Source organism: Leptosomus discolor, chromosome 6 (genome assembly GCF_034619465.1).
Source record: "Leptosomus discolor isolate bLepDis1 chromosome 6, bLepDis1.hap2, whole genome shotgun sequence".
Taxonomy (NCBI): Eukaryota; Metazoa; Chordata; class Aves; order Leptosomiformes; family Leptosomidae; genus Leptosomus; species Leptosomus discolor.
The window spans coordinates 733,941-759,935 of record NC_141396.1 but is presented as its reverse complement, the minus strand read 5'-3'; the positions used below and the strand labels follow the sequence as shown (position 1 = coordinate 759,935).

Sequence of the window (25,995 nt, the reverse complement as noted above, 5' to 3'; positions counted from 1 at the left end):
CACCCAGATTCAGCAGTTTTCATGAATCATCACCAGGGGTATCACTCCTACAGCTCCCGTCCAGCGGGTGCCGACGTCTCGGCTGAACAGAGGAACTCCTGTCGGGGCACAGTGAAGTGCAGGTGACAAAACGCCTACGGAACAGTACGAATGCAACGGAGTCTCACGCACGTGCAAGGACACACGCACACCCCCCCCGACCTTTGTGCTCACAGGGCAAACAAATGGTGCAAAATGCCATGAGAGAAGCAACAAAAAGTTATCTGCACAGGGAATGAGAGAGTCAGTGAAAAAGGGAATGAAAAAGGAATAAAACTAGGAAATCAACGAGTAACTGATTTCCAGAGCTATCCAGCTTTTTGATCATCACCTCCCACTTTCTCCCACATGCTTGGCAAAAAAGCCTTGTTAAAAATAAACAACAAAAACTCTTCAGCATAACTCATTTCTGAGTGGGAAAACAGCCCAGTGCTTCAGAGAACCAGCTCAGTCAATCACCCGGAACAACCTCCAACACCTTCCTGACTTTCTGGCCCCCCTCACAACCTATAAACCTTCTCAGGAAACAGAAAACACGATGAGTATTTGCCATGAAATGCTCACAATTGTGCTGGTAGTTTAAAACACACCTGTTCCACCAAGATGCCAAGAATTAAAGCAATGCCAAATGGCAACAAGGTGTTTTCCTGAACGCGTTTTTCCCGTGTTTACTTAGCAGCCATCATCTGACAATAAAAATAGCCTATTTCAGCACCGTTACTGTTTCAAAACTGTAAGTACATACCAGCAGGCACCTGATAAAACACACAACAAGCAAACTCAAGACTGAATGTTCAAGCCTACCTTGCCAAAGCTTCCCTTCCCGATCGCCCGGAGAATCTGGAAGTGGTCAAAGTTCACTATAAGATAAAAAAAAAAAAAAGAATTTAAATTTGTAAATGCTTTGCTGCAAAGATCTTGTATTCAAAAAGAAGACAAGGAGACAACAAAAGAGCATTGGTCAAGCTTTTATTAGAAGTCACCGCCTCCCGGGGAAGATGCAGGGCGGCAGTTGGTTTTCTCTCAACAGCGCCTTTGCCAGCTGCTTCAAGCAGGTTAATTAGGTTATTAAATAAGTGGCTTAGGACAAGCTTCGACCTGTGTCGGTACAGGAGGAGCCTCACAGACGCCACCAGCACGTGAGCAAACTCAGAGCGCGGCACAGCACCGGTGAGCCCCACGTGCCTGGCCCCGTGCTGCTCGTGCCCGTGCACCAGCCAGGGGTCTGACATTTGTGCTTTCCAAAGGACAACATTTAGAGGATGGGGACTGGCTTCCACCCTCTTCGTGTGCAAAACCATCTGTACCAGCTCCGTTATTTTTTGCAGAGCCACAGTGAGGAGTAACGACAAGAAAGGACAGTGCAGCTGTAACGCTTCAGCTACTGCCTTATCGGCAGCCACTGCAAACAGTTACTAAACTATTGCTGTGATCTAATCTAATATCAGTCTGAAATAAATACAAAGATAAGTCTATTTATACCAATAATGAGATAATCCCTATCACCATACAGTTGGAGCGCCTCACAGACAAAGAAAGAAAGAAACACCGTCACAGAAGCCAATGCAAAGGACGCAGCATCGCTCCCATTTTACAAATTGCCTCTTTATACCTCAGTTCCTTAACGCCCTCCAGCTCAGTAAGCTGCACGGCTGCACAAACGGTGCACAAACACCCTGCACATCAGTGCTGGGCGCTGCACAAGCACCCGCTTTAGCTTTCGGTCAGCCCCGAGGTGGTCGGGCAGCAGATGATCACTGCAGGTCCCTTCGAACTGAACTGCTCTATTCTGTTCTAAGCCCAGTGCGCTCTCCAAGTGGCCAGACGTGTGTAGGAGCAGCTCTCTGGTGGACTGAGCTGCACCCTGCTCAGCTCCACCCGTCAGCCCTCGACATTTCTGCCATGAGACCCTGACCGTGCAAGGGGACCCTCAGCATTTCCTCCCCAGAAAGCTCTGACGGCTGGACAAAGAGAAGTGCTTGGCAGAGGCTTGGGGATTTGCAGCGTGAACGATGCATGAGATGGTCAGCAGGTAGCACTAAACCCATGCTTGACTGACAGAGGAGACCAAAGTCACACAGGAAGAGTGGGAGCAAAGAATTCACTATAAATATTCTGAGTCCCACTTCCAGATCTTAAATAAATGCACATCTGTCATCTCCGAGGATGAATCAAAAGCCCACGCGTGCCCGTGGAGTTCCTATTACCCTTTAGTGCTAGGCTTATATCCAAAATACTGTTATTGTCACATTTGTGGGACATTTTCTGCAGGAGAACTCAAGAAAATTTTGCCAAATGAAACTGAAAACAGAGTCTGGGCCAGCTCCTACCACGTATCTCCCCGCACTCCCAGTCCACTCTGTAAGCGAAGCTGAAGGGCAGATGCACCGTCTCCTCCCCCGGGACGCTCCAGGAGATTCCGTGAAAGACCATGTGGGGAAACCAGTGCTGCTCATCCTTCTGACGGCCTCCCGCACCTCAGCCACACGAGCGGTGTGTCATCTCCTCATCCCTCCCCTTCTCCGTGGGCGAACAGCTTGCTTTCAGCAGGACTCGACGGGTCTCGGCTGAGAAGCCATGAGATACCGCCAAGGACGCCGGGTAACGCCTGGAGCCAGTGGCCGGCTCGTCTGAGACACTGCAGGAGCTGCAAACCGGTCGCCCGCTCCCTCCCATCTGACAAAACCCAGCCCTGGAAGGAGCATCTGCAGCCACAGGCAGCATTTTATTGAGGTTTTCCCTACCAGCTCTATTAGAGAGACCACAGTGAGCAATGTGTAACCGCAGCTACATCTTGTTCATAAATATTCTTTCTGAAATCCAAAACGTTAGCGCACACAGTGCCGCAGCATTTGGGGCAACGGATCCAATTCTTTTCACATGGAAGGAAATCTATTAATTGAACTTCTGTCACTAAGAAATACTCAAAGAGGAAACCCAGCTGTAATGAGCATCTTTAAAGCACAGCATTTTCTTGGCAATTAAACCATGCGCAAGTGCTCATGATCTGCGATCACTCCAGGAGGGCAGTTTTTGACAGTTCTTTATTATAATGTTTGGAATAGTGTGTAAAAAAGCATTGCCGTTGAGAAAACAAACCCAAAAGTGTCATTTCCATGTATCCATGACTACAACTGATCTGGAAAGCATGCTCTAGTCAGCAGACAAGAAACAAATCTAGATATGAATATTCACCAGGCCCTTGAACCTATCAGCAAAGATGTCACTTTTAATAAAGTAAACACACAGTTCTGCTGATTTGAAGGTCAGATGATGTCAGATGAACAGGCACTGACTGGTTTTTTTCAGTTCCATTATTTTCTTCAGGAATTAGTGAGCAATCCCGTTAAAGAAAAAGCAAACCTCAATGTGAGGAAGAGAATCATAGTAGCAGCATGTTGCTTCTTGTGCACAACACGCTGGATTTCTAAAAACGACAACATATCACCACTGAATATGTGATTATCCCTAAAATAGAAACCCTGAACCTGCCTGGAACGATTACGTACGCTCCAGAGACTCCACTTTCTGTGAGCTGACGAGAGAAAGCTGTCTTTCACCCGCAACCAGAAGAGCAGATTATTTGGGGGTGACTGGTACGAGCCTGAGTCACAGGCGCCAGTGGAGGATGCCACGACAGGCGCTCCCAGCGAGCGGGAGCGACAGCTGCTGCCTGTTCACAGGACCGTCCTCACCCACTGCTGTGACTTCAGCGCGGCGCAGCTTTGACAGTCACAATCTGTAAGTACAGAAACGGTTTGGGCTTGAGGTTGGACCAGAGGAACCCGCGAGAGGGGGAGAGGGACCCGCCAACCATCTGCGACGCACAAGCGCAAGGCAGCGCGGCGCGGCAGCGCGAGGACCCCGGCCTGTCGGTCGCGCCGCGGCCCAGCGCCATCTGTTGCGCTGAAATGCCCCAAGGGCTCCCTGTCAGCTCCTGCTGAAGCTGTTCCTCCCGACTCCTCCAACAGCTCGCTGCCCACGCAGCACCGGCGCGGGCAAGTGGAACCGCTGGCCGTGAGGCGCTGGGATTAGCCACGAGACAGACACGATGCCTCTTCCTGGCTCTCCCTGGCGTCGAGTGACAAGCCACAAATCGCCAATAAAGATAAATACCGTGACCTGGATTTGCTTAGTTCGGCGTGGTTTTGTTCTCCGTCTCCAGCAACGCGTGACAAGCAGGATGGCAGGGTTCCACGCGCCTGTTGGACCTCTCCAAACCTCACGCAGCCCCGTCCAGCCCACTTCACAAGGGAGTGCCAGGTGCTGCGCTGACAGCTCTATAATTAAGATTTCATTGCAGTCACAGAATGTGCTGTGTGATAAAGCAGACTGGATGCACAGCTTCTATTTTCCAGTGAAATAAAGAGAATGAAGAATGTATTTCTGCAAAAATTCTTTATACGGAAGGACGAGTATGCCTCAATGTGAGACACATACACAAAAAAAGAGGTTTTTGCCTTTACTACCTTAAAATTAGGAATGTTTTCATGGTATTGGCTGTTTGTTCTGCATTTATTTACATGATATCTAAAAGTATGGCAAGATGAAACTACCATAAAACTTCAGATACACAGTGGACACCCAGTGAGGGTTCAACCTCAGCACCTGGTATTAATGTCCAATAGTAGGAAAACAACAGACGCAGTTAGTAAACACAGTACCAAATATCCTTAAATCTGTAGAAAACAGAAAATTAAATATTGCACTTTAATGATTGAGTTAACCTTTCACTATTTATCTGCATGTTTTCCAGCTTCATCAATAAAAACAGGGAAGTTTTAACCCCAAGAATGACTCTCTACAATGCTAAAGACCTAAGAAATTATCTTTTTGAGACTTGTAACAGCAAATTTGCAGGGCTAGTACAACAACAGCAACTTTCTATCAATGTATTTCTAGATGTTGGCATTATGAATAGCATTTGTCTGTTACATTACTACAACCCAGCTTTGGAAGAAAGCACCACGGTACCTGATGTAGAAACATGAATATGTGGCCACAGTAACCGCGAGTTTGCTGCCACAAAACGCCAAGAATGTCATCCCACAGAAAAGAGAGTTACAGCTTACACTTAAAAGCCATCGCCCACGTCGATGCCCGCCAGCAAGGGAAGGCCATCTCTGCGAAGCACGAGGCAGCGGACGGACAGCGGACGGACAGCCAGGCCGTGCCGGGGACACACACACACACACACAGAGCCTGCGGGGAACACGGGGCATGGCAACGGGTGAAATGGTCGTGGAAGTCAGAGGACGATGAAGGAGCCACAGCAGGATTAACCGACGTTGGGAGGAGGAGCGGCTTTCAGAGCAACGGGGAGGGCCTGAGCAAGGGATCGGGCAGAGCAGGGACGTACAGCAGGGAGCCGGGGAGGGGAGGGCAGCGCAGGCATCGCCGCAAACGGAAACCTCAGAGGATTTCCAAAGAAGCGGTGAGGTGGGGAGAGAGGCAGGACAACAGGAGGGACGGGGAGGACTCGATATGAAAAGCTTTCCAGCTGGAGGATGACCCTAGTGAATTGGGAAGAGCGGTAAGATCAGGGAGATCAAAAGTGAGATTTGTGATTACAGATGCGGTAAAGCGACTTGGGGCATAAAGCAGAGCTATCTGATGGAGAGAGGGAGCAAAGGGCAATGGGGAATGGTATCGGCAGTCCTCCCCAAAACCCTTTGAACACAAGGCATCCATTTTTCCCTAACTGGAAGTCTCCATACGGCGCAAGAAACCACTGCTTTCCTTTGTGTCACTGGAAAAAGCACAAGCAATATGTTCAGTCTCCAACATCTTGGGCTGATCTGTTTTGCCTATTCATATCCACAGAGAAGATTACATGGGTGAGAAAAATGGAAATACAGTATAATATGACTGACAGGAAACTCAAGTGAGTATTAACTACCCAGGAATTCAGAGAATGCTGGTAGATAATGAAAGAAATTAAAGGTATAATACAAGCCCAGTGCTATAAATGAACCCCTTTAGAAACTAAAGATTCAAACATACTATTAGGAAGAAACTCTGAAGTCGTGTAAAAACAGCGAGTTATTCTATCATTAAAAATGAATCTCTGCAACTCTGTAAGGAATAAAATATACCATGCAAAGCAACTGCAAAGTCATTTTAGGAAGACAGGATTATTGATACTGGGTACAAAAATGTTTGCGTGGGCCAGAAACCATTCCTAATTAGCGTGAAAATACTGCTTGCACCGGCCAGGAACCCTTCCAAATGAGTGCAAGTGTATTACATTAATCTGCCTCCCCACCAACTGAGCTCAGGAGGCACCAGAGATCGTGGTGGAAAACATAGCACCTTGTCCCTTGTGTTCTGTATGCTTTACAAATGCTATTTCTGTTAGAAAAAACTATGTTACTTTGCAATAACAACCCAGGGAGGCAAATGGGTTATTCATTAACCACCCAGCTGAGCTCTCTGTTGGTGCAGATTAGCGAGCACTAAATGAGTTCCCGGTGGTCTTGGCCAAAAGCACAGGAGACGAGCCTGTGCTTTCCATGCGCAGGCTGATGGGCAAATGAGGCTGTTTACATACGCCGCCGCGCAGCTTCCAGGGCAATTAGCCTCCCTGAGCTCCGGGGCACGCCGTGCTTTCCGAGGCTGGCTGCAGGAGGGCAGCCAGCACCTAAGGCTCGCTGGAGCACCCCGGACCACCCGAAACTAGTCACTGATGCCCCAAGGCCAACACTGAAGAGGGCTTTGTTTCTTCGTGCTCCCACGCGTCCAGCCAGGGTACTGCCTCTTGGCGAAACTGGTAAATGTTCTGGTTTACGGTGGCACTGCTTGCTAAACAGCTGCCAAGCAAATTGCAGAGCGGTGGCATTGAAAAAGCAAGCGTTATACAGGGACTCAGCGCGCTACCCGTGTCAACGCTTCAGGCCGAGCACCGGGGCTCGGCCGGCCGTGGAGCCGTCCCCGCGGGGGGCAGCGGGGGCGCGGGGGGCTCGGGCTGGCAGCGCCTCGCTCCCTCGTCCCCGCGGGTTTGCTGGGCCCCGGCGGGGTCACTGCTCCCCAGCCCACGCGAGGAGGCTGCCCACGGCGGGAAAGCAAAGCCACGGCTCGCTGTTCGTCAGCCCGCGGCAGACAGAGCGCCTCACGGCTCCCGGGCCTGGCACCCGCGGCCTCCCAACACCAGCATGGCTGGGGGTGGGCGCCGGCAGCCCAGCGCGGGGGTCTCTGTGGGAGGTGGCCGTGCTCCACCGAGGCCGAAGCTCACGGACCACCACGTCCCCCTCCCAGCGCCGCTCAGAAAGGGGAGGAGGCAGGCGCCATGCTGCACCCACCAAAAGCAAACCGTCCTGCACCAGGAGGCTCTGCCTGCAGAACAGCTCAAGGAGCTGCTTTCCAGAATGCAGGCACAGCCATGCTCCACCGTGGACACGAGTTCATCTGCTCCCAACTGCAGGCTTGCCAGGGCAGAACCGTCACCGTACATTTGTAACGGAAAACTTTATACGCAGCTGGAATAAAATCTCCCTGGCAAATAATCAAACTCTTCCAGTGCACCGAGTCTGAAGCAGAGCAGAGCCGAAGCCGTTTGATCACAGTATCGTCTCATCTGGGCTGAAAAGACTGCTAATTAGAGCCCTACCAGGAATGACAGGAACACACCGTTTTTATCCCAGCTCCTTGGATGTGTCACCGTAACAGACCCAGGGCCTGTTTCCTGGGGTGGACGCGTGTTTCAGAAGCCGATGCTGAGGTGCAGGTTTTGTCGCAGGAGAACGCTGCAAGGAAAGGCCGATGTGGCAGAGAAAACAAGTCTCTGCCTGCACCGTAATCCCCAGTGCCTCTCCTGCCTGCCAGGCGAAAAATTCCTCCTGGGGGAAGAGGGAGAAAGGACCAGCGCTCTCGGAGGGACCCCTTGCTGCCTGGCCTCGGACTGAGGCCCTGTACGCAGAGTGCTGACAGCTCTGGTAGGTGTTTGAGCATTACTGACTAGCTTTGCTGATTAAATAGTGAAGGCACGCCAAGAGTTTTCCAACTTTTGTATCTTCTATTAGTATTTTCAACAATGGTAGAAAAAAAAATGGGGAGAAAAGCCGCCTCGGGTGGAGGAAGAGTAAAGTTGACACACAAACTCTTCAGGAACGGCATATAAATTAACTGAGTGCCAAATACGACATTAGATCCATGGGGCCATGACGATCCGAGCACTGCCCCGCCACACACGAGCAGCAGGGTGTCCTCGGCACCCCCCCCAGCACTCCCCATCTTCACACCAGCCCAGCCCCCTGGACCAGCCTGACCATGTACTGGCAGGGGCGGCTTCACGGGCACAGCAAAAGGCTCTGAGCCGATTTCCCATGCCAAATAACTTAAGCTTAGCCTAAAGTGCCCGTGATCACGCACACCAGTGCTACATGAAGCTCACCTACGACATCCCCCGACTTGCCGGTCTCTGGGGGTGCGCGGGACGGAGCAAACAGGACTTGCAGGGACAGGACCCCGCTCGCAGGCGTCCCGCCGGCCCCCCAGCACTGCCGCACGCCGTGGAAATGAACAAAGTCACGCTGGTGGGGAAAGAGGGAAAGAGGGAAAACGGGAGGAGGACCGGACGGAACAAGGCTGAGCTGCGGCTCTGCAGGGCTTCTTCCCCCAGCGCCTCTGCCAGCTCAGGCGCCCGGCTGGCTTTACAGGATAATCACCACTTCTCCTGCCACAGCACTAGTAATTATTTTTCTTCATCTCTCCCTGCTCTTTATCTCAGAATAGAACAAGAGGATCAGGAAGGTCATTTGAGCTGTTTAATTCTGGGACAGTTCCATCATAATTACAAAGTTTGATTTTTTTCACCCCAAAAAAGGGGTGGGAAGCCAAACCTCCTGCCAGTCACCTCACCGCTTCTCAAGGCCAGATCCCCTCGAAACTGCCCGCTGCCAGCCTTCCCCCTGAGCCCAGGCCAGCCACCAAGCTGGGCTTACCCCGTGGGCTTTCACACAAAAATTGCCATTAAAACATACTAAGACCTTCCTTCCTTGAAGGCCCAGCATTTTGCGTAAAAAATAAATCTAATTAAATACCAAATTCAGCTTCCGTCTTTCCTCGAGCTGACCGACTGGATGTGTGCTCCAGTCTTTAGCTGTTTTGTTCCTTTTTTTTCCCCCCACTTCTACAGCTTAGAAAAATTTATTTCAAGTAACTAAAATTGATTTACCAAAAAAAAAATAACATCTTTATAGCACATGTTTACAGTAGCATAACATTAGCAATAAACACCTGCTAAATGTTACTTAATGTTTTTGCAACATATGTTATAAATGATAAATGGATGACTTTAGACGCCTTATAAAATATTTAGCCTGCACTGTGTTCAGGGCTAGGCCGTGGCTGCTAAAAACCCTAAAATGAACAGAAAGCACCTTAGTCAAGTTGAACAGCTTTAGACAACTTTTTTCAACACGGATCGTAAAGCTGGCTGTACCAGAACACCAAATTCATCTCCTGCATTTAATTCCACTTTGTTACAGTGCACAGGGAGGTGGGAGTCTCTCTTCTGGAGTGTTTTCAAAACTGACCCTCATGGTACTTTTCCACACAATCAGACCTTGTTTGCATTTTCATGTGAAAAGGTAGAAAGAATAAAAAGTTACACCAAACAAAATGTTTGACCCAAAGTGAAGGTTTGCTTTCTCTGCTGAGGAATGTGGATTTCAGGTAGAACACCCAAAATGGGTATTTTTTCACAACTTCTCTGAGGCGCTGCTGGAGCGTCAGCCCCTCCGAGCGCCCCCGCGCCAGCCCCAGCCACCCCCCGGGACGGAGCCCGCCCGACGCCCGGCCACGCGTCCCCGGTGCCGCAGCCCGGCCGCGGCCGCCGCAGTGCCCCACTCCTCCGCCCCGCGCAGCCGGGCTCCGCCGGGGGTCGGGCTACCGGGCCTGCCAGCCACGCCAGCCGGAGCCCTCGCAGCGTGGCCGAGGCCACGCTTTGCTGTCCACTACGGCTCAGAGACAGCCTCCTGTCGAAATGGGTCTTGAGAGAAAACACTCTCATCAAATAACTAAAAAAAATAGTAAAAAACGATTCAAGTTTTCTTGAAAACAAGGCTGAAAACAAAGTTCAGGGCATCTTTGCCATTCCCATTCCCAACTGAAGCTGTCAATCTGTTCGGCTCAGCACAACAGGGAAGTCTGGGTTTCGTCAGCCTCGGTTCGCTTCCATCCATGGGAAAACGTTAATGTTTTATGGACGTACTGTATGCTGCGGCTCTGCAGTGGTGGGGGCTGCTGAGCAATGCCAGTTTAAATACAATTAAGGAATCCTCATAGGAGGATGCAGAAACCTTTAGTAATCAGAAACAAATCCAGCCACTGAAGAAATACACCATTTCCAGGAAGAATCTTATTACTACTATAGTAAGCCAGCTCCAGCGCCCCAAGTTTTAGGAGACAGCAGCTACTGATTTCAGATGAACCAGAAGTTCACGAGGGACTCCTGGGATGAAGCAGAAAGCGCAAGGAATAATAAGAAGAAAACATTTTAGAAGTTTGTAACAAATTCGGAGATGCAGAAGTTCAAGAACCATCTCCAAAATGAAATCAAAAGATATATGAAAGAGATGGATCTTTCAAAAGTCTAAGAAAGTAATTTAATTAGGAATCCCTTCGATGCAGGATTTTTTTTCCCCTTTATGGAGTTGCACGCCCAGGCTCCTGGGGCCCGGTTCATCATTTCACGTCCTTAAAGCTAACTCCAGTTGAGTGCTTTTTACGCAGCCAGCAAGAGAGTTTTTATGTCACCACGGCCCGTTCAGAGAAATCCTCCCGTAACTATTTTCTTCTAAAAGTCACCTTAGTCCAGCAGCCCCACCAGCCACCCACACGTGCCAGGATGCTGCTGCCCAGGACACCACCTCTCTGCTCGCAGGCTGGCCGCTGCCAACAGAAACGAAAACCCAGGGGGCTGGGGCGGCGTCCCGGGCCCCCCGCTCCCACAGTGCTGCTGGCTGCCGCAGGCACGCACCCGGCGCGAGGGCAGCCCCCGAGCCCGGCCCCGGCACGCCGTACGAAGCGTGGCACGCGCGGCAGTTCGGCTGAACGCACCCGTCGGGTACGGGGTCCTCGTCACGACCGTCAGAGAAAGAGACCACGAACTGAAAATACACGAATCCACACTTCGCTATGCAACGACACCTCGGTATTTCAGTATGGGCCGTAACACCAGGAACACGTAACACGTGGAAATCAAAACTGCCCCAGGCCTCGGCTCCTGCCCTTCCCGAACGGGACCGGGTGCCGAGCCGGGCAGGGAAGGAGCGGTGCGGACGGGCAGAGCCGGGCGGGCTCTCCGCAGGAGGCAGCGGCGGTGCAGCGGGCTGGCCGTGCTCCGCAGAACCCGTCACCCGCTCGCTGCAGATGTTGCAACGGCACGGTGGCTGCCTACTTCATTACAACCTTCCTCATCAGACCTGCCACCTCATAAAAAATGGATATTGCAGCATTCCTCAGCCTCCACGCTTGTGAGGAAAACTGCACTGCACCCTCGAGCTGTATCTGAACTGTAAAATATTTAAGCCCATCCAGTGATGCTTGATGAATTCTGAAAACACAGGCATGCCAGTAGGGTTGGCAGCTCAGCTTATGCAAAACCGCATTTAAGTGGAAGGAGGACACGTCTTAAGACCTTCCAGAGAGCGGGTGGTTCTGTGATTTCTGTCCTGAGGACACCATCGCCGCCTTCCTCCTGCCGACACGCGAGGGGTCCTACCAGCCAGGAGGACCAGAAACGGGTGTTCTTACAGCCACCTCTTTGACAGCAATTTTCTTTTTTTTTTTTTTTCTTTCTCGGCAGCCACTCCAGCATGACCTGGGATGGATAAAGCTCCGAGACAGAAGGGGAAAGACCAAGAGGGCACAAAGCTTTGCACCGTATATGCCAATAAAACGTACATTAAATGGATTAAGAGCAGGATGAGTGGTGGCTTTCTGGCACAGTTTTTAAAGCATTAACCATTTTTCAGTCATGTCTAATGTAACAAGGATGGATTTTTTTCACATTTATGCCACAGTAATAGTTTCATTTAGTGTCCCGAACTAGCAGTGTAATAAATAGGTATTTTATATCAGAAATAGTCTGGTTTTTTCATTAATTTAGCTTAGCCTGTGGTTCTGACTGTATAAGGGAAGCCACGAAATGGGAAGTTAATTCCTTAAATCATTTCAATCCACAACTTAAACAAAAGCTGAACAGCGACAAAGCCACCTTTGAGGGTCTGATACTACAAACTGCTTCAGATCCTCAGGTCTTGAGTTCACCTGTGTCCTGAGGTTGAGCACAAGCCTAAACCTCGTAACTTCTTTCAGTAGGAACCTTCTTTGAGTGAATTTGCAGAATTTAAAGGATGCAAAGGATTCATGGTGCCCTCCTGCACAGGAGCATACTTTGCTCTGAAAGCATGTTACCTTTCATGTTATAGCTTCTTCTCTATGTTAATCACTTTGAAGTTGCTAAATTATTCACCGTTCAGAAAATACATTTTCATTGCCTAGAGTTGGCAACCAAGCATGACTTACAGAAATAGGTCATCCTCATCCCATAGAAGAATTAACATACACTTCATGTGCTTCCCCCACCCCACAGTTTCCATTTATAGGCTCTGCTCCACGTGAGGATGGGCCAAATTTAAACCGTCTGCATTTTTCATGCTGCTCCATCACGCTAAACCCACAGGCTCCATCATGTGCCCTGACTTTAAATTTTAATAAACCACACCCAGCCACAAAATTAATAGACCGGCTCTTGCCCGGTGTTCCCCCAGACTGTGAGCAAAGCTGTAACGGTAACTGCAAAGGATACGACCCGAGGTTTCCAAAGCCGCTGCTTCAGCTTGAGGAAAGCCCCTCCCTCCCGCCTGCAGCCTAACCATCACCACCCGCGGCCACCAGGGTTTTCATCCGCCTTGGAGCGGGGAGCAGGTTGTGGTTTTCCTTCTTTTCTTTCTCTTTACCTACGTACCTCCAAAATAAACAGATTTTAACATGACATTTAAAGAAAAAAAAAAAAGCCTTCTTTTGCTGGCACATTTAATTTTGTTTTTACACATTTCCAAATCAAATGCAGTTTGCTAAGGACTGTTCCCCAGCAAGCTGTTAGCCATAATATGCCCAGGCTGCTGTCTATTGGGTCCGCATCAATTTTAGCTCGCTGGGAACCACGGAACACGGGCCCTGTTCACGCTCTCTGTTCCTGCTATGCTTTGACGGGCGGAGGTGGCACTTGCCAGCATTTGTTTACATGGAAATCATACTGGTATCTCCAGCCTCCGGGAAACGGGATTCAGCTAAGAGGAAACAAGCAGCCCATGAAACCAAAGAACAAAGCAAGAAATCTTTAACACACCATCACCAGAATTGGTGACAGAGGGCAAAATCAAGATCTAAGCCCAGCCTGCAGTCAGGGGAGCAAAGGGAACCTCGTCTGGCCGGTGTGAAAAAGGACAGGGGGGGTACAGCACCACGCCGGCACTACCGAGGCCAGGGAGAGCCACCAGCCCTGAGCTCTCTTCCTGGCTCCGTCTCTGATCCAAAGCGAATCGAACCGACCCTCTGTGCTGCCGGCTGAGAAGGCCAGCGCACGGCGCACCGCACGCCTCGCACCGCGTGCCGCGCCCGCCGGAGCGGGCACAGCGGCGCCGTGGTCTCCACAGAGGCCGCGCACAGACGTCGGCGCAGAACCGCGCAGGGGCCGGCCAGCTTGCTGCCGGCAGGTCGGGGCTGGCAGCTCCCCGACGGGCACCGAGCAGGAATAACGAGAAGAGGTCCACAAACCGTCGTCTGGGGATTCTAAGGTCCACATCCCACTCCGTTCACAATGGCAGAGCCTGGGGATATTTTGGCCCAGCAGAACCGACAGGAGTCTTTCCGACCGACTTTAATGAGACACCGATTTTCCTGGCACGGCTCCGGGAGGTGCCCATCGCCCTGCGTCAAAAAGCACAAGCCGCGCGTTCAGCCCTGGTAAGCACCGGGGACCTGCCTCCAGCCAGGCTCGCGGTTACACAGCCTGACGCCGGCTGCCGGCAGCAGCGCCGCAGGCGCAGGGCTGGCAGAGCACCCGCGGCAGAGCCGGGTCCTTCAGCCTAACGCCTCGCAACGGGACCCCGTTGGTTTGCGATCGCACCGAGTACGAGAGGCGCCGATCACGGAATAAAACCTGCCCTGCCATATGCAGTGGATTAATTACCGCATTGTTTTGCTCCCATAGCAGGTTGAAGCGATCATTACCAACTCAGGAAAACGAGTGCTAATAATAGTATTGCTCACGATCTTATTCCAGCATCCAATTCAAACCGACTGTTGGGCTCAATAGCAAACAGCTCACGCTAATTCCTACTAACTTTTAATACTCGTGCATTGAGAAATATTGAGTTCACACCGAAACGGCACAAATTCTAATACACAGCAGGATTAACTCTTCACACTTTAAACTTAATTATGTGCAGTCAGGTGGCACTTGATATTCCTTCTTCCTTAGCTAAACCCAACAACGTACGTTTAATGATTTCGGAGCACATACGCTGATGGAGCTAATTAGGACTCCTGTAGGGCTGAGCTCAACTTTTTCAGTGTTGTCTAAACTGAAAACAAAATGTTCTAGAAGCCATACTGCGCGGCACAGACTCTGTGCAGACAACTCACTCCTGTGAATCCACAACAACTCAATAATGTTTGCTGGGAAAAATGAAAATAAATCCAAAGATAAATACTGAACACTCCATTTCCTGGGCTTTCAAAGTGTTTCACCATTGACTCCAGTTTCAGGAGGAACAAACTGGGAATCAAACTGAAACCTCGTTTATACACTTTGAAATGGATTATGCTAAAGGCTAAATAAGATAAAAGCTTGATTTTAAAATACAAGCAATAAACAAAATAAATTCCTCCATCCGTGACTTGGTATCGAACAGGGGAAGGGCACACAGCTCAGGCAGGTTAGACATTAGCTGGTCTGTCCCTAACCCAATCGTACTGTACCTTGGCACGCTGTTTAAACCCCAGAAGGTAAGTTTTGGTGCTTGTTAGCTGGCCGGGCTGTGGTATAAGCTTTCTAATACAAGCCAAGGGAACAGCAGCCAGCCAAGGAAGAGCGTCAGGCCAGCACCTAAGGTAAGGACCTTGCCGAGGCATGCCTGGGCATCTCAGCCGTTTGCCTGTGATCTCCCCAGGGCCATCCATCCACGGCATCTACCAGCAACCCATGCACAGGGTGGCTAGCAGCCACGCTGGCTCCTGGCCACAGACAGGGAACTGCCCGTCAGGGAGGCAGGAGGATTTAATCACTATCTCAGACACTGCTGCCCGGCTGCTGACCTGGAGCAAGCTTCGTGATGCCGGTCCATGCACTGACACGTGGAAGGGAAAACTCCAGTTCATGCCTTTCCTGGCACAGAGGTGAGATTATAGGGGCGAAACTTCTGTCCCCCGCCCTCAAGGTGGGAGCAGGGACACAGGGGAAAGGCTGGACCATGTCTTACTCTGGAGGCTGTGGTCCTGCACGCCCTTTTCTCAGCAGCATCGTGGGTGCCAAGTTGCTACCTGCTTGTCTCCCTCCACTTCTTCGCCGCCAGGTATTTTGAACCCAGATCAGTGCCCTGAACCAGTTCAGACGGATTTCCCGGGGAGCTGGAGGCTCCATCCTTGGGGACATTCAAAAGCCATCTGGACATGCCCTGGGCAACTGGCTGTAGGCGACCTTGCTGGAGCAGGAGGCTGGACCAGATGACCTCTGGAGATCCCTTCCGGCCTCATCCAGTCTGCGATTCGGTGGTCACCCACAGAAAGCCAAGGGGAAAGCACAGTGGGAATCACCACACTCATGAAGTCATCGGGTATGGCCTCTGGGTTTAATGAAACAGAGGCTCCTGCACCCACCACTTCCCTACCCAATTACTCCAGAGTGTCCCAGCACGCTCCCGTACCAGCTGCTTAAGACCCCTGTCCAGAAGAGAGCTGCTCGCCTTCACATCGACGCTAACGCAGCGTTTCCACGGGCTCTTCTGCCCTCCCCGGGGCTGCAGGAGCGCTGCCCTCCGGCGCGGGCAGGGCTGGGACGTGCCCCAAGCACCCCGCGCAGCTCTGCGCCGACGCTGCCGGTGCACCGGCGGGCGGTCCCGCCCGGGGACGCGGGGCAGCAGGCGAGCAGGCGGCAGGGCCGCGCTGGCTGCGGGCAGGGGCTGCAGAGCTGACGGCTCCTGAGGGCTGACCAGACACTCCTGCCGGAGCCGACGCGCCTGCCTGACCAAGGACCTACGGCTCACGCGAACAAACACCCGCACGACCGGAGCCACCAAGAAAAGCAAGGCAGAATTCGCCTGTTGCCAAGAGCCGATGAAGTGATTTGTTACTGCATTGGGCTGCATGATTATGATACTGAAAATGCAAGTTTGGGAACAATGTTAGGAAATCCTGCTTTCTGAGAAACTGATGACCTGTTTTAAGAGTCTGCAAAAAGAAATACTTCAAACCTCTAAATTTGTGTCAAGATATTACTGATTAAAGGTATGAATCCAAACTCAGGGTTTCTTTCTGCCACTTCCAAAAAGAGTGACAATATTCAGCAATACTTTACAAACGCTTTTCTATAATTTTTTTTTAAATCACATCAACTTATTTAATAACATGTTTGTTCAGTCTGCTCATTACTGGTATTTTAGTACTATCTGACTTGCCAGAGCAAAAAAAGAAACTGGAAGAGAATTGCTTGTGTCAGAAAAGCCCAAGCTTCAGAGTGTTTCTCTTCAAACAGTCACATTTTTAAACTCCCATCATCCACTCAGAGAGGCTTGGTGAAGAGCCACACAAGCACTGGCCACCCAACCCTGAATGACGGTGCCATTTTCCAAGCCTGTGTAAACAACCGCAAGCCCAATAAAGCTGACACCTGCTTTCGGGGCGACCTGCTGGGAACGGGGGCCCTCTCCCCCGGACCCAGGCACGCACAGGCGCAGCGGTGCAGCGCTCAGGGCCCATGGCTGCAGCACGATGGCGACGGGAGCGGAACCAGAAAGGGGTTTTCCAGCAGGGAGCCCGCAGCCCCGCGTCTAATGAGCTCTGCTGCCCGCGGCGCAGAGGGGCGCGCGGGCTGACCCACCGCCAGCACAAAGCCCACCCAGGAACCGCAGCACGTGGCGCCGGCCAGGGGGCTCCCACGGAGCTGGGGGCCCCAGGAGCCCCGGGGACGCCTCTGCGAACTGAGGCGGGCTGGGGCGGGCGTGCAGGGGGCAGAGGAGGGACCCCTCTCCTGCCCCGTCCCGCTGACGGGGATGGGAGTTTCGGCGTGCGCAGGGAGCGCCGGGGCAGGCAGCTGGATCCTGGCCACGGCGCCGACCGCCTGCGGCTTGGGCAGGGAGAGAGAAGGGCAGCAGCGGACTTCTGTGCTGCAGTTCAGCCACCCATGCCCGCTTCTGCTGGCACCCCACCGCCTTCCTAGCACTTCTGCCAACAGGATGTTACTGTTTTTCCCAAAAATGTTATTGCCTACAAAAAAATCTCTTTTGACAGCACTTAAGAGAAAGATAAAAATAATCTCCTATTAATATGGCCTCTAGTTCTGAAGTATAAACCCCAGACAGCCTCCTAACAGCTGATTTGAACATCTCAGCAGTGCCATCCTACGGGACACCCAGACCTCGGTCAGATCACACATACCTGTCCAACACCGGGGTGCCCCATAGACTCTACCTCCCCAAGAGCATACGTGTGCATGTGTGTGCACACACGTGTGTGCATGCATGTCCGCTTGGATAGAGCAGCAGCTGATTCTCTTGAGGTCAGCAATGAAAGGATCTGTTCCTAAAATTCCAATTTTTTAAAAATCTTGGCTGGCCTTTTCTTCAGCCGATGTTCAGGGATTGTGTCATTTTGGAAACTGAACAGAACAGCTCCCGCTGGCAGCCATGCCCAGTGCAGGGAAACCTTCTTGCAGAGGTCCTGTACCTCCTGAATCGGTCTGTCAGGTTCCCTTCTGCTCCTCCCCACCACAGAGCTATTTCCAAAAGAGCAGGCGGAGAGGAACGGCAGAAAGCTCTCACCAGCGGGAGCCAGGCCACCTCCCTCCCTTCGCACGCCTCTCCCTCCCCACGGCGGGGCAGGATTATCCCCACAGCCCCAACACTGCAGGGAATTTGGGGACCTGTGGGGTTGGAAACCCCAGGAGGGGTGACAGCTCTACCCCGCTCACGTCCAATGGAGGTTCCTCTCCGTTCGGAAAACACAGCTGCTATTTTTGGATCTCCAGACTCCCACTTCACATGTCAGCAAATCTACATCTCAAAAATACATCCACTCTTCTCCTCGCACGCATGGAGGGCTCTGGGCAGCTGGGAAGGAAATTGTGCTTACTCACTGCAGCACTCAGCTAGCAGGCTGCTTTCGGCGTGGCTCTAACTGCACAGAGGCTCCGCAAGCCCCGTGCCTGGGGCGAGCACCGGGGACAGCCGGCACCTCCCCAGAAGTAGGTCACCGCAGACCTCCTTCTGCCCCGCCGCCGGCCCCGCGCCTCCCGGCTGCCTTCTGCTCCAGCTAGAGACGCCGCTGTCTGGAGAATGGCGAGCCTTCCACCAAGTGGCAAACCTGCATCAGGCTCCCCAAAAGATGGTGCCTCCTGCCAGCACAGAGGCATTTCCATCGTCTCCCATGCAGGCACAAAAAGACCTTCAAAACCAAATCCTTTTCACAAACAACTCATTGGTAATTATTACCCCATTGTTGCTAAAGGACTGACTGCAAATCCTCCAGGTCAGTCTCATTAGGTACTGCCCAGAACATGCCTTCAGACTGCAAAAATTCATGCCTGTTAGGAAGACACCAACGTTCTCCTTCTGGAAAACCTAAATTCTGTGTTTCTGTCACTTCTCAAAGCAGAGGATTGATGTCATGTGAAATCATCAGATGACATGACCACTGAATCACACATAAAAGGAAAATATAGGTTTAGCCAGATCCCAACACTGTGTCCTCTCTTGTCTTCCCCATTCCCCTACCTGTACTTTATTCTCCCTCTCCTGTTTTATTTCACTTACAAATGCACATTTCTTTCCTCCCACTCAAACACCATAACAAACCGGTACGCAGCTCCTGCTGGAAACACACTGATCAAGGTGTATTAATTCATGTACAATCCTTTCCACTCCTCTACACCAGCAAGAGAAAGTTGGAAAAGATAATTTTGAAGTTTGAGGTAAGTACCTACAGTGTTCTTACAGAAACAGCTCGCTGTCACAGTAGGTGACACTTATTCCCAACACGACCGCGAAGAGAGCTAGTCAAACCATCAATTATTAAATCAGCGCCGCACCACAAAGGTATCCGCCCTGCTGGCGATGGCCGGTCCAGCACCGAACATGCCCAGAGCCGCTGCGAGCCAGGCTCAGTGAGGTGCAGGAGACAAAAGCAGACCCTGGACAGTGGAAGAGCACCTTTTTGCTGGAGAACAAAGTCTTGGCGTGGGTACTACACGACAGAGACCTGCTCCACACGGCAGGTATTATTCCATCTCGTTGCAGCACACCGACTCGTGAGCCACCCCACGCATTTCAAGAGCGACCAGAGCGGTGCAGAGCTGCAGCAGTGCTGACCAGCCCGCAGCCTCCCTCTGGACCAGACTCAGGGGACACAAAGGCCACGGCACGTCTGCTCGCCCGTGCAGTGCCTGCTAGTGAGAGCAGGAGAGCCGTCACCACTACTTGTTACAGGTAAAGCCACATCGGGGGGGACTTGAGCATCTCAGAACAAGTCTGGCATAATGAAAAGTCCTGTGAATGCAAATCAAGTGTAAAATAAGGATGCTCTTAATGCTCAGGATGTGTATTTGAACCTATAAGATCAATATAGACATGAATATTTACATGGAAGCATCACTGGCTATTCTGAAACTGTGACTCCAACCAACATAAGGACACCCCCTATACCTGACTGATATGTCACACAGTAGAATCATAAAATCCCAGTATTCAGTACAGCTTTTCAGCCAAATAAATACTGGTGCAATGATGCTGGATCGTTTCTGAGGCCTGAGGGAATATACCTGTCTACCAATGGACATCCATATATTCTTGATTAAAACTGATCCAACAAATCACAGTAAATAGTTTTGCATTTTTTTTCCCAAAGGAGGAAAAGAAAAAGTACTACTACTGCAGATGCAAGAGACCTTTTAATAATGAACATGAGGTAGATACACTGCAGCTTTGCGTGTGAGTGCAGAAAGGCAACAGCTTTGTCACTCTTGTGTCTAGCGATGGCCTTAGGCGGGAGAGACCATGGACTGCAGAGGGGTCCTGGGCCACTTTGCGCTGGTCTTCAGGGACGCAGTAAGGAGGACAGGGCCAACGCAGATCATGCCCTGCCACACACTTCTCTCAGGCAGCGTCTACAGGGTTTCTGACTGCAAGGTTTTGAGAGAAGTCACCTCACTCATACATTTCATGGGAACTCTTAGTAACTGGAGAACACCGGAAAGACTCCTCGCAGTGTAACTGATTTTCTACCACGTGGCTCTAGCATTTGATGGTGTTTCTCTACTTTCACTCTTTCACATGGCAGCACAATTGCTTAGAGGTGGAAGAAGTCATTAAAGCAAAGTGTCACGAGGTGCCCCTGTGCCTCTGCAACAGCTCTGCCTCCCTGTGAGGCTCCTGCGAGCAGGGACATGTCTGTCCCCCGCACAGCCTGTACAGGGACAACCAAGTCCTGATCTCCAGGCACCCACAGCCCCTGGTCCCAGGAGCATGTTTAACTAGAAGGGAGCGATGGAAGCACAGATGGGGTCTTGTCAGATCCCTTTCAGCCCTCGGGAAGTGCTGTCCTTCGCAGGACGGTGCAGACAAGACGTCCCACTCCTGTCCCCACCGCCTGCGGTTCACTCCTGCAGCTCTTCGACAGAAACGCACCCGCCTCGAGACGTGCCCAGCCCCTCCCTGCCCTTTCCTCACTTTTTCTTCACTTAACTAAGAGATTTGTCAGCCAACCGTCTCCGTTCCCCGTTCAGAACGTGACTCAAACCAGCGGGTCTCATCACCATCCACGGCAGGGGGAACTGGAGACCCTCACCATCCAGAAAGACGCTGCCCCGTGTGCCAGGCAGCACTAAGACCCCCGCTAATGAGCGATCACCACCAGCCACAGGAGGTGGACAGAAGAGGAGCACACCTCTGTTCAGGAGCTGAAAACAAGCCCCTTCCCCGAGCGGTGAAACCCGTGACGACCCCCCCAGTTCAGCAGGCTGGGGCAGAGAGGGGACGGTTATCTACTGGGGCGCCGCACGAAGGGACGGGTATCGCAGAGGCGGCACCGCCAGCATCCCGGAGCGCAGCACAGCAGTGCCAACCGTCCAGCCATGTACCCCGCCTCGACACCCCCGGGGCTTCCCGGGGAAGAGGAGATGCCCAGGATGGCCGTGGCTGGAGGGGAGCGCTGTCGCCGGCCACCGCGTCCAGGAGCAGCCGCGTCGCCACTGCGGGGCCCGGCTGAGTGGCCACCACCCACCGGGACCCCCGCTCCCCCGCCGCAGCCCAGCCCTGCCGCAGCACCCTGGGAGACCCCGCTGTGGAGGGGACATGGCAAGCTGGAGTGGGGATGTGGTAGGGAAAAAAACACAATCGGTGTCACGATGACAAACAAGAGAAAATCGTGCCATCTGGAGCTGAGGGGCTTCCCAGCTATATGTCACCGCAGTTTATCTTCCAGATAATCTGTCTGCTGATGCACCAGATTTAAAGCAATTCCTCCTCATATTAGGATGTTGTTCTTGGGTAGCAGCTACACACTAACAACCTGACCATTTTCATTTAAAAATATTCACAGAAACAAGCAAAGATGGGGAAGGTAAGCCGTACAACTGCGGACTGCTCAGGGCCGTGCTTCAGTGGCTGAAGTCCCTCTCCGGGAGCAGGCTGTCGGCTCTCATTATAGACAAGTCAGACTGATTAAGCAAAACAACATCATAAATTCACGGACTTTCACCAGCGCCCCAGCAGCCTCTTCAGCCCATGTCGTGGGAGGCAGGAACCCTGCCTGCCTGCCGGGAGAGCGCATGGCGCAGCCGCGCCGAGACTCACACCCGAAAACATGCAAAACCCCCAAACTCAGCATATAACTGACACCAAAAGCACCCAAGTAAATATATGCAGGAATAATCCCCTGTGATGTGACATAAATACAACCTTGAAATATACAGTCAAAGTGCCAACAAAGTCCTGCCTTTGCTCAAACTAGTGCAAATTCCCCCCAAGAAAAAGGGGATGGGTTTCATCCCTAACAAAGACAATCGGAACAAGCAGGTGGGGGCAACACTGGGGGCTGTTTCTACCATTAAAATTTTCTGCACTGAGGGAAGGTGATGCACTGTCTGGCACTCTCACCTGCTTGCACTACTGCCACAAAGCTCTCCTCCATCTCCTTGTGCCCCATCTTGTTTCCATATGGCTGGACCATGACTTCTGTTGTGAATCTCATGCAACCACTGCACTACAAGCAGCACTGAGAATAGATTATTTAGATTTTTCCTTAATTATCAAATTAAAAAAATTCTGATAAATGATAGAGTCAATTGAATAAAATCAAAACCTTTCCCTTCTCTCAGCCCCCCTTCTCATACCTGACATCTTGAGTACTTTCCAGTTAGATTTAATGAACAGAAAGTGTTCCCTCCTTATTCCCTAAAGGCAAATACTACTTTCCTACCTCCTGGGGAAAAAAAATTGCTCAAAATCTGCTTCCTTTCAATTAAGAAATACAGAGAGAAAGACTAAATGTTTCCTAAATTAGCTTAATAGTATCCAGAAATATTCAAAAAGCCATTATAATGGAGATATATATATCTCCATACAATGGAGAATATATATATTCACACCATAATTGATCACGGAGAGGAAAGAATTCGTTGCCAGAGGAGGGGCCAAGTCTCCTGCTCATGGTATGAATGGAGTGCCACTGTCTGACAGAGCCCATGTATATATATATCCTTACTGGAAAAGCCGCGTGAACACAACCTGGTCCCAGCTTTAAAATCATGGTCTTACCACAGGCTCATTTCAGCACAGACACCCATGGGGCCAAAAATGTGCGTGGGGAAAAAAAAGTCCTGCATTTCCAAAATTTCTGTATTTTTTCTTGCCTTTTACCCCCTCTCAGTGTGCTGCTTTTCCACGAGGTATTTTAAGATGTTAGCTCTCGAGCTAGTACTGCGCTCCTCCAAGCACAGAATGAAGCCTGTCATGCGACTTGCACTGGTAATCACAACAAACCACCGAAGCTGAATGAATCGTGCTTTTCCCCTTCTCTTCATCACTCGCTACGCTTTACCATTCACGATCCATCTGCGTAATTAAGAATTTCAAAAAAGTGAGAAGAAATTCTAAAAGAAACAGAAACGTTACATTAAATCAGATTTCGGTCTCAGAGTTCCTCCAAACACAGGAGAAGTCATTGCTGCGAAAGGTTTCTCCTCCTTTACGGTAAGACAGAACACTGCCCACAGCCGTGCAGCCTACGGTAACGCTGCAATTGCACGCCTTTGCTCTTGGACGCATATCTGTTCAGCCAAGAGCCGGTCTCACCCAGAGCAGAGAAGTACAGATGTCACCCAGCATCCCAGCAAAGCAACGTTTAAGCCTTTTTCTCTTTTTTTAAACAATGCGGATGTCTTAGCTACCTGCTTGGAATTTATATAAAGCATCTCTACGGGGAACAGAACTAAGCGCTGCCACTGAATCATCTCCAGACAGGCAACTCTCCCCAAAAAGGCAGTTCCAGCCACTTCACGTAAACGAAGCTAACTTTGCATATACGCAGGCATTTTTTTTTCTCTTGTTAAAAGTGCTGTGTTAATTGCTGGCTGACTTCACTGAGCTCCGCAAGAGCGAGGCACCAAGACACGTCTGCTCCCACATCCCCGGTGCGGGAGGAGGTGCTGGTCCGGCGGGTGCTAGGGCGCGGGCAGCACCCAGCTAACGCCCACCAGCCAGCTCTGCCCGGAGTGACCCACCCGTGGATTCAGTGCAGACCTACTCACTTGGACCTTCCCTTCCGAGAAGGGTTACCAGCAGACTCTGTACCCACCCGTGCAGCCAAAGACCCAAGTCTCTCCAGGTTCCTGGGGACTCAGGTTTACAAGCTTTATGCAGCTCTGTATCTGCCTGGTTTATGTTTTTCAGTAAGCACGCAATGAACAATACTGAACAAAATATGGAATAAATACCACTTGCCACTATCCAATGCTACAACTTCCCTTAAGCCTGTAATTACCTACAAGAGCCTTCTACTACTGCACAGATCTCCCACAGATTTTCCCTAAGTAAGTTCAGGCTGAATCTGCAGACTACCATCTGAGAAGACGTGAATTTATTTCGACCTACTTGTCCCTCCAGTTTGATCTACCCTGAGGATGAGGAGAAGAGCAGAAACACACATGACTTATGCTTATCGAAAGTCCTCAAAAAGTTCAAGACAGGACTCTGTGTGGCTGTGCAGGTCTTGGCTCCACCCTGCTCACCGGTGCCCCGCCGACACGCACGGCCCCCTCCAGCACCGCACTCTGGAGGAGATGCCGGAGGCTAACGAAGGCGGAGGGGATGGAAAGGGTATGGCTGCTTTGGGCCCTTCTCCCTGCAGAGCCACACAAGTGAAAATGGGGAACGGCACCTGAGCCAGGCGCGAGCCCCCCAGCACTCCCCAGCCCCCTCCTGCCCAAGTCCCTGGGACAGGAGCCCCGTCCTGCCCAGCCCCTGGGGAGCCCGTCCTCCAGGGTCCCCGAGGGTCCTCCAGGGTCCCCAAGGGCCCTCAGCCAAACGCACCCCACAGGGTCAGGGAGTCTCCACTGTGGTGGTCCAGTCACTGTTGGTCTAAACATGCAATACGCATTTCCCAGGATCACTGTCCAAGGGGGTTTGCAAAGCGCAGACTGCCTCGGGGGGACTGTCACCACCTCCCTGGCCGTGCAGACCCACGTCCTGCAGGCTGGCGAACGCGGAGCCGTGGGGATGTGATGCCGTCCGCAGATGGCAAGCCAGCTCTGCCCACTTCTTGTAACGGGTTCAAGTTTGTATCTTTACACAGAAGGTGTTTTTTCACGTCTTTTGGGCAAGAAGTACTCAAAATGCATTAATGTCTTGCTCTATTAACAAAGAAACTATGGCAACACACACACAGTTGCCAAGAGAATTACTGAAACAAGGTTTAATAGTTAATAAGCAGCCAGATGATGTCAGACTCATCTATTAAGACCAGTTTATATCTGCCTATTAGAACTTAATGTCCCAGAAAGTTGGGTTGGCCAGGATTAAATAGTCTTCCTTTTAGCCCAATTACCAGTAATAAAACCAATTTTCTAAAGAATAGGGTAGAGTTATCCAAAATGTGGCCAGACCATGCCTGTATTTCATAGCACAACTATTACGCTCCTTTTGTTAAGAAGCAATTTTCTAGATGTCAGAGATGTGAATCAAAATTTAATGTAATGTGTGTGCTGCAAAAATGGAAACTGCAGAAGTTGCTCACAGAACACCCTGACTGCCACGGAGCCTGCACCACGCGTGGGGCAAACCAAAGGCTTTGCTAAATTAATATTTGTGCCAATGCATTTCTGAAGTGTGCTGAAAGTATTTTTCTTTTTCTTTTTTTTTTTTTTAACTGAAGCGATCAAGAATTCTCAACAAACAATTTTCACGGAAAACTAGTTTCTAAAATGCAGTAACAATTTCTTTAGGGAAAAGCATTAAGTTGGCAGATGTAGAGTGATTTGTTTTCCTAGCTGGGCACGTCTGCCACGAGGAGACCCCGTGATCCTCACGGCTCCGCACGGCATGTCCTGGGGACCACGTCCAGCAACACGATTAACTGCGAACCAGGAGCCGTTAGGGACTGCTGGTTACCTGGCCTCCCAAGCCTGAAGGGCAACACGCCGACACGGTGAGTCTGTAATCCAACACTGGAGACGTGAAGCAA

At 51.1% G+C, this 25,995-nt stretch overlaps 1 protein-coding gene across 1 annotated transcript in view; it reads right to left on the bottom strand.

The window, feature by feature from the left end:
- Window positions 1-25,995, bottom strand: part of STK32C (serine/threonine kinase 32C) — an 88,649-nt gene that overhangs the window by 38,667 nt on the left and 23,987 nt on the right. Inside the window, exon 2 of the mRNA XM_086466658.1 lies at window positions 844-899. Coding sequence (XP_086322784.1) covers window positions 844-899 — 56 coding nt within the window. The remainder of the gene's footprint in view (window positions 1-843; window positions 900-25,995) is intronic.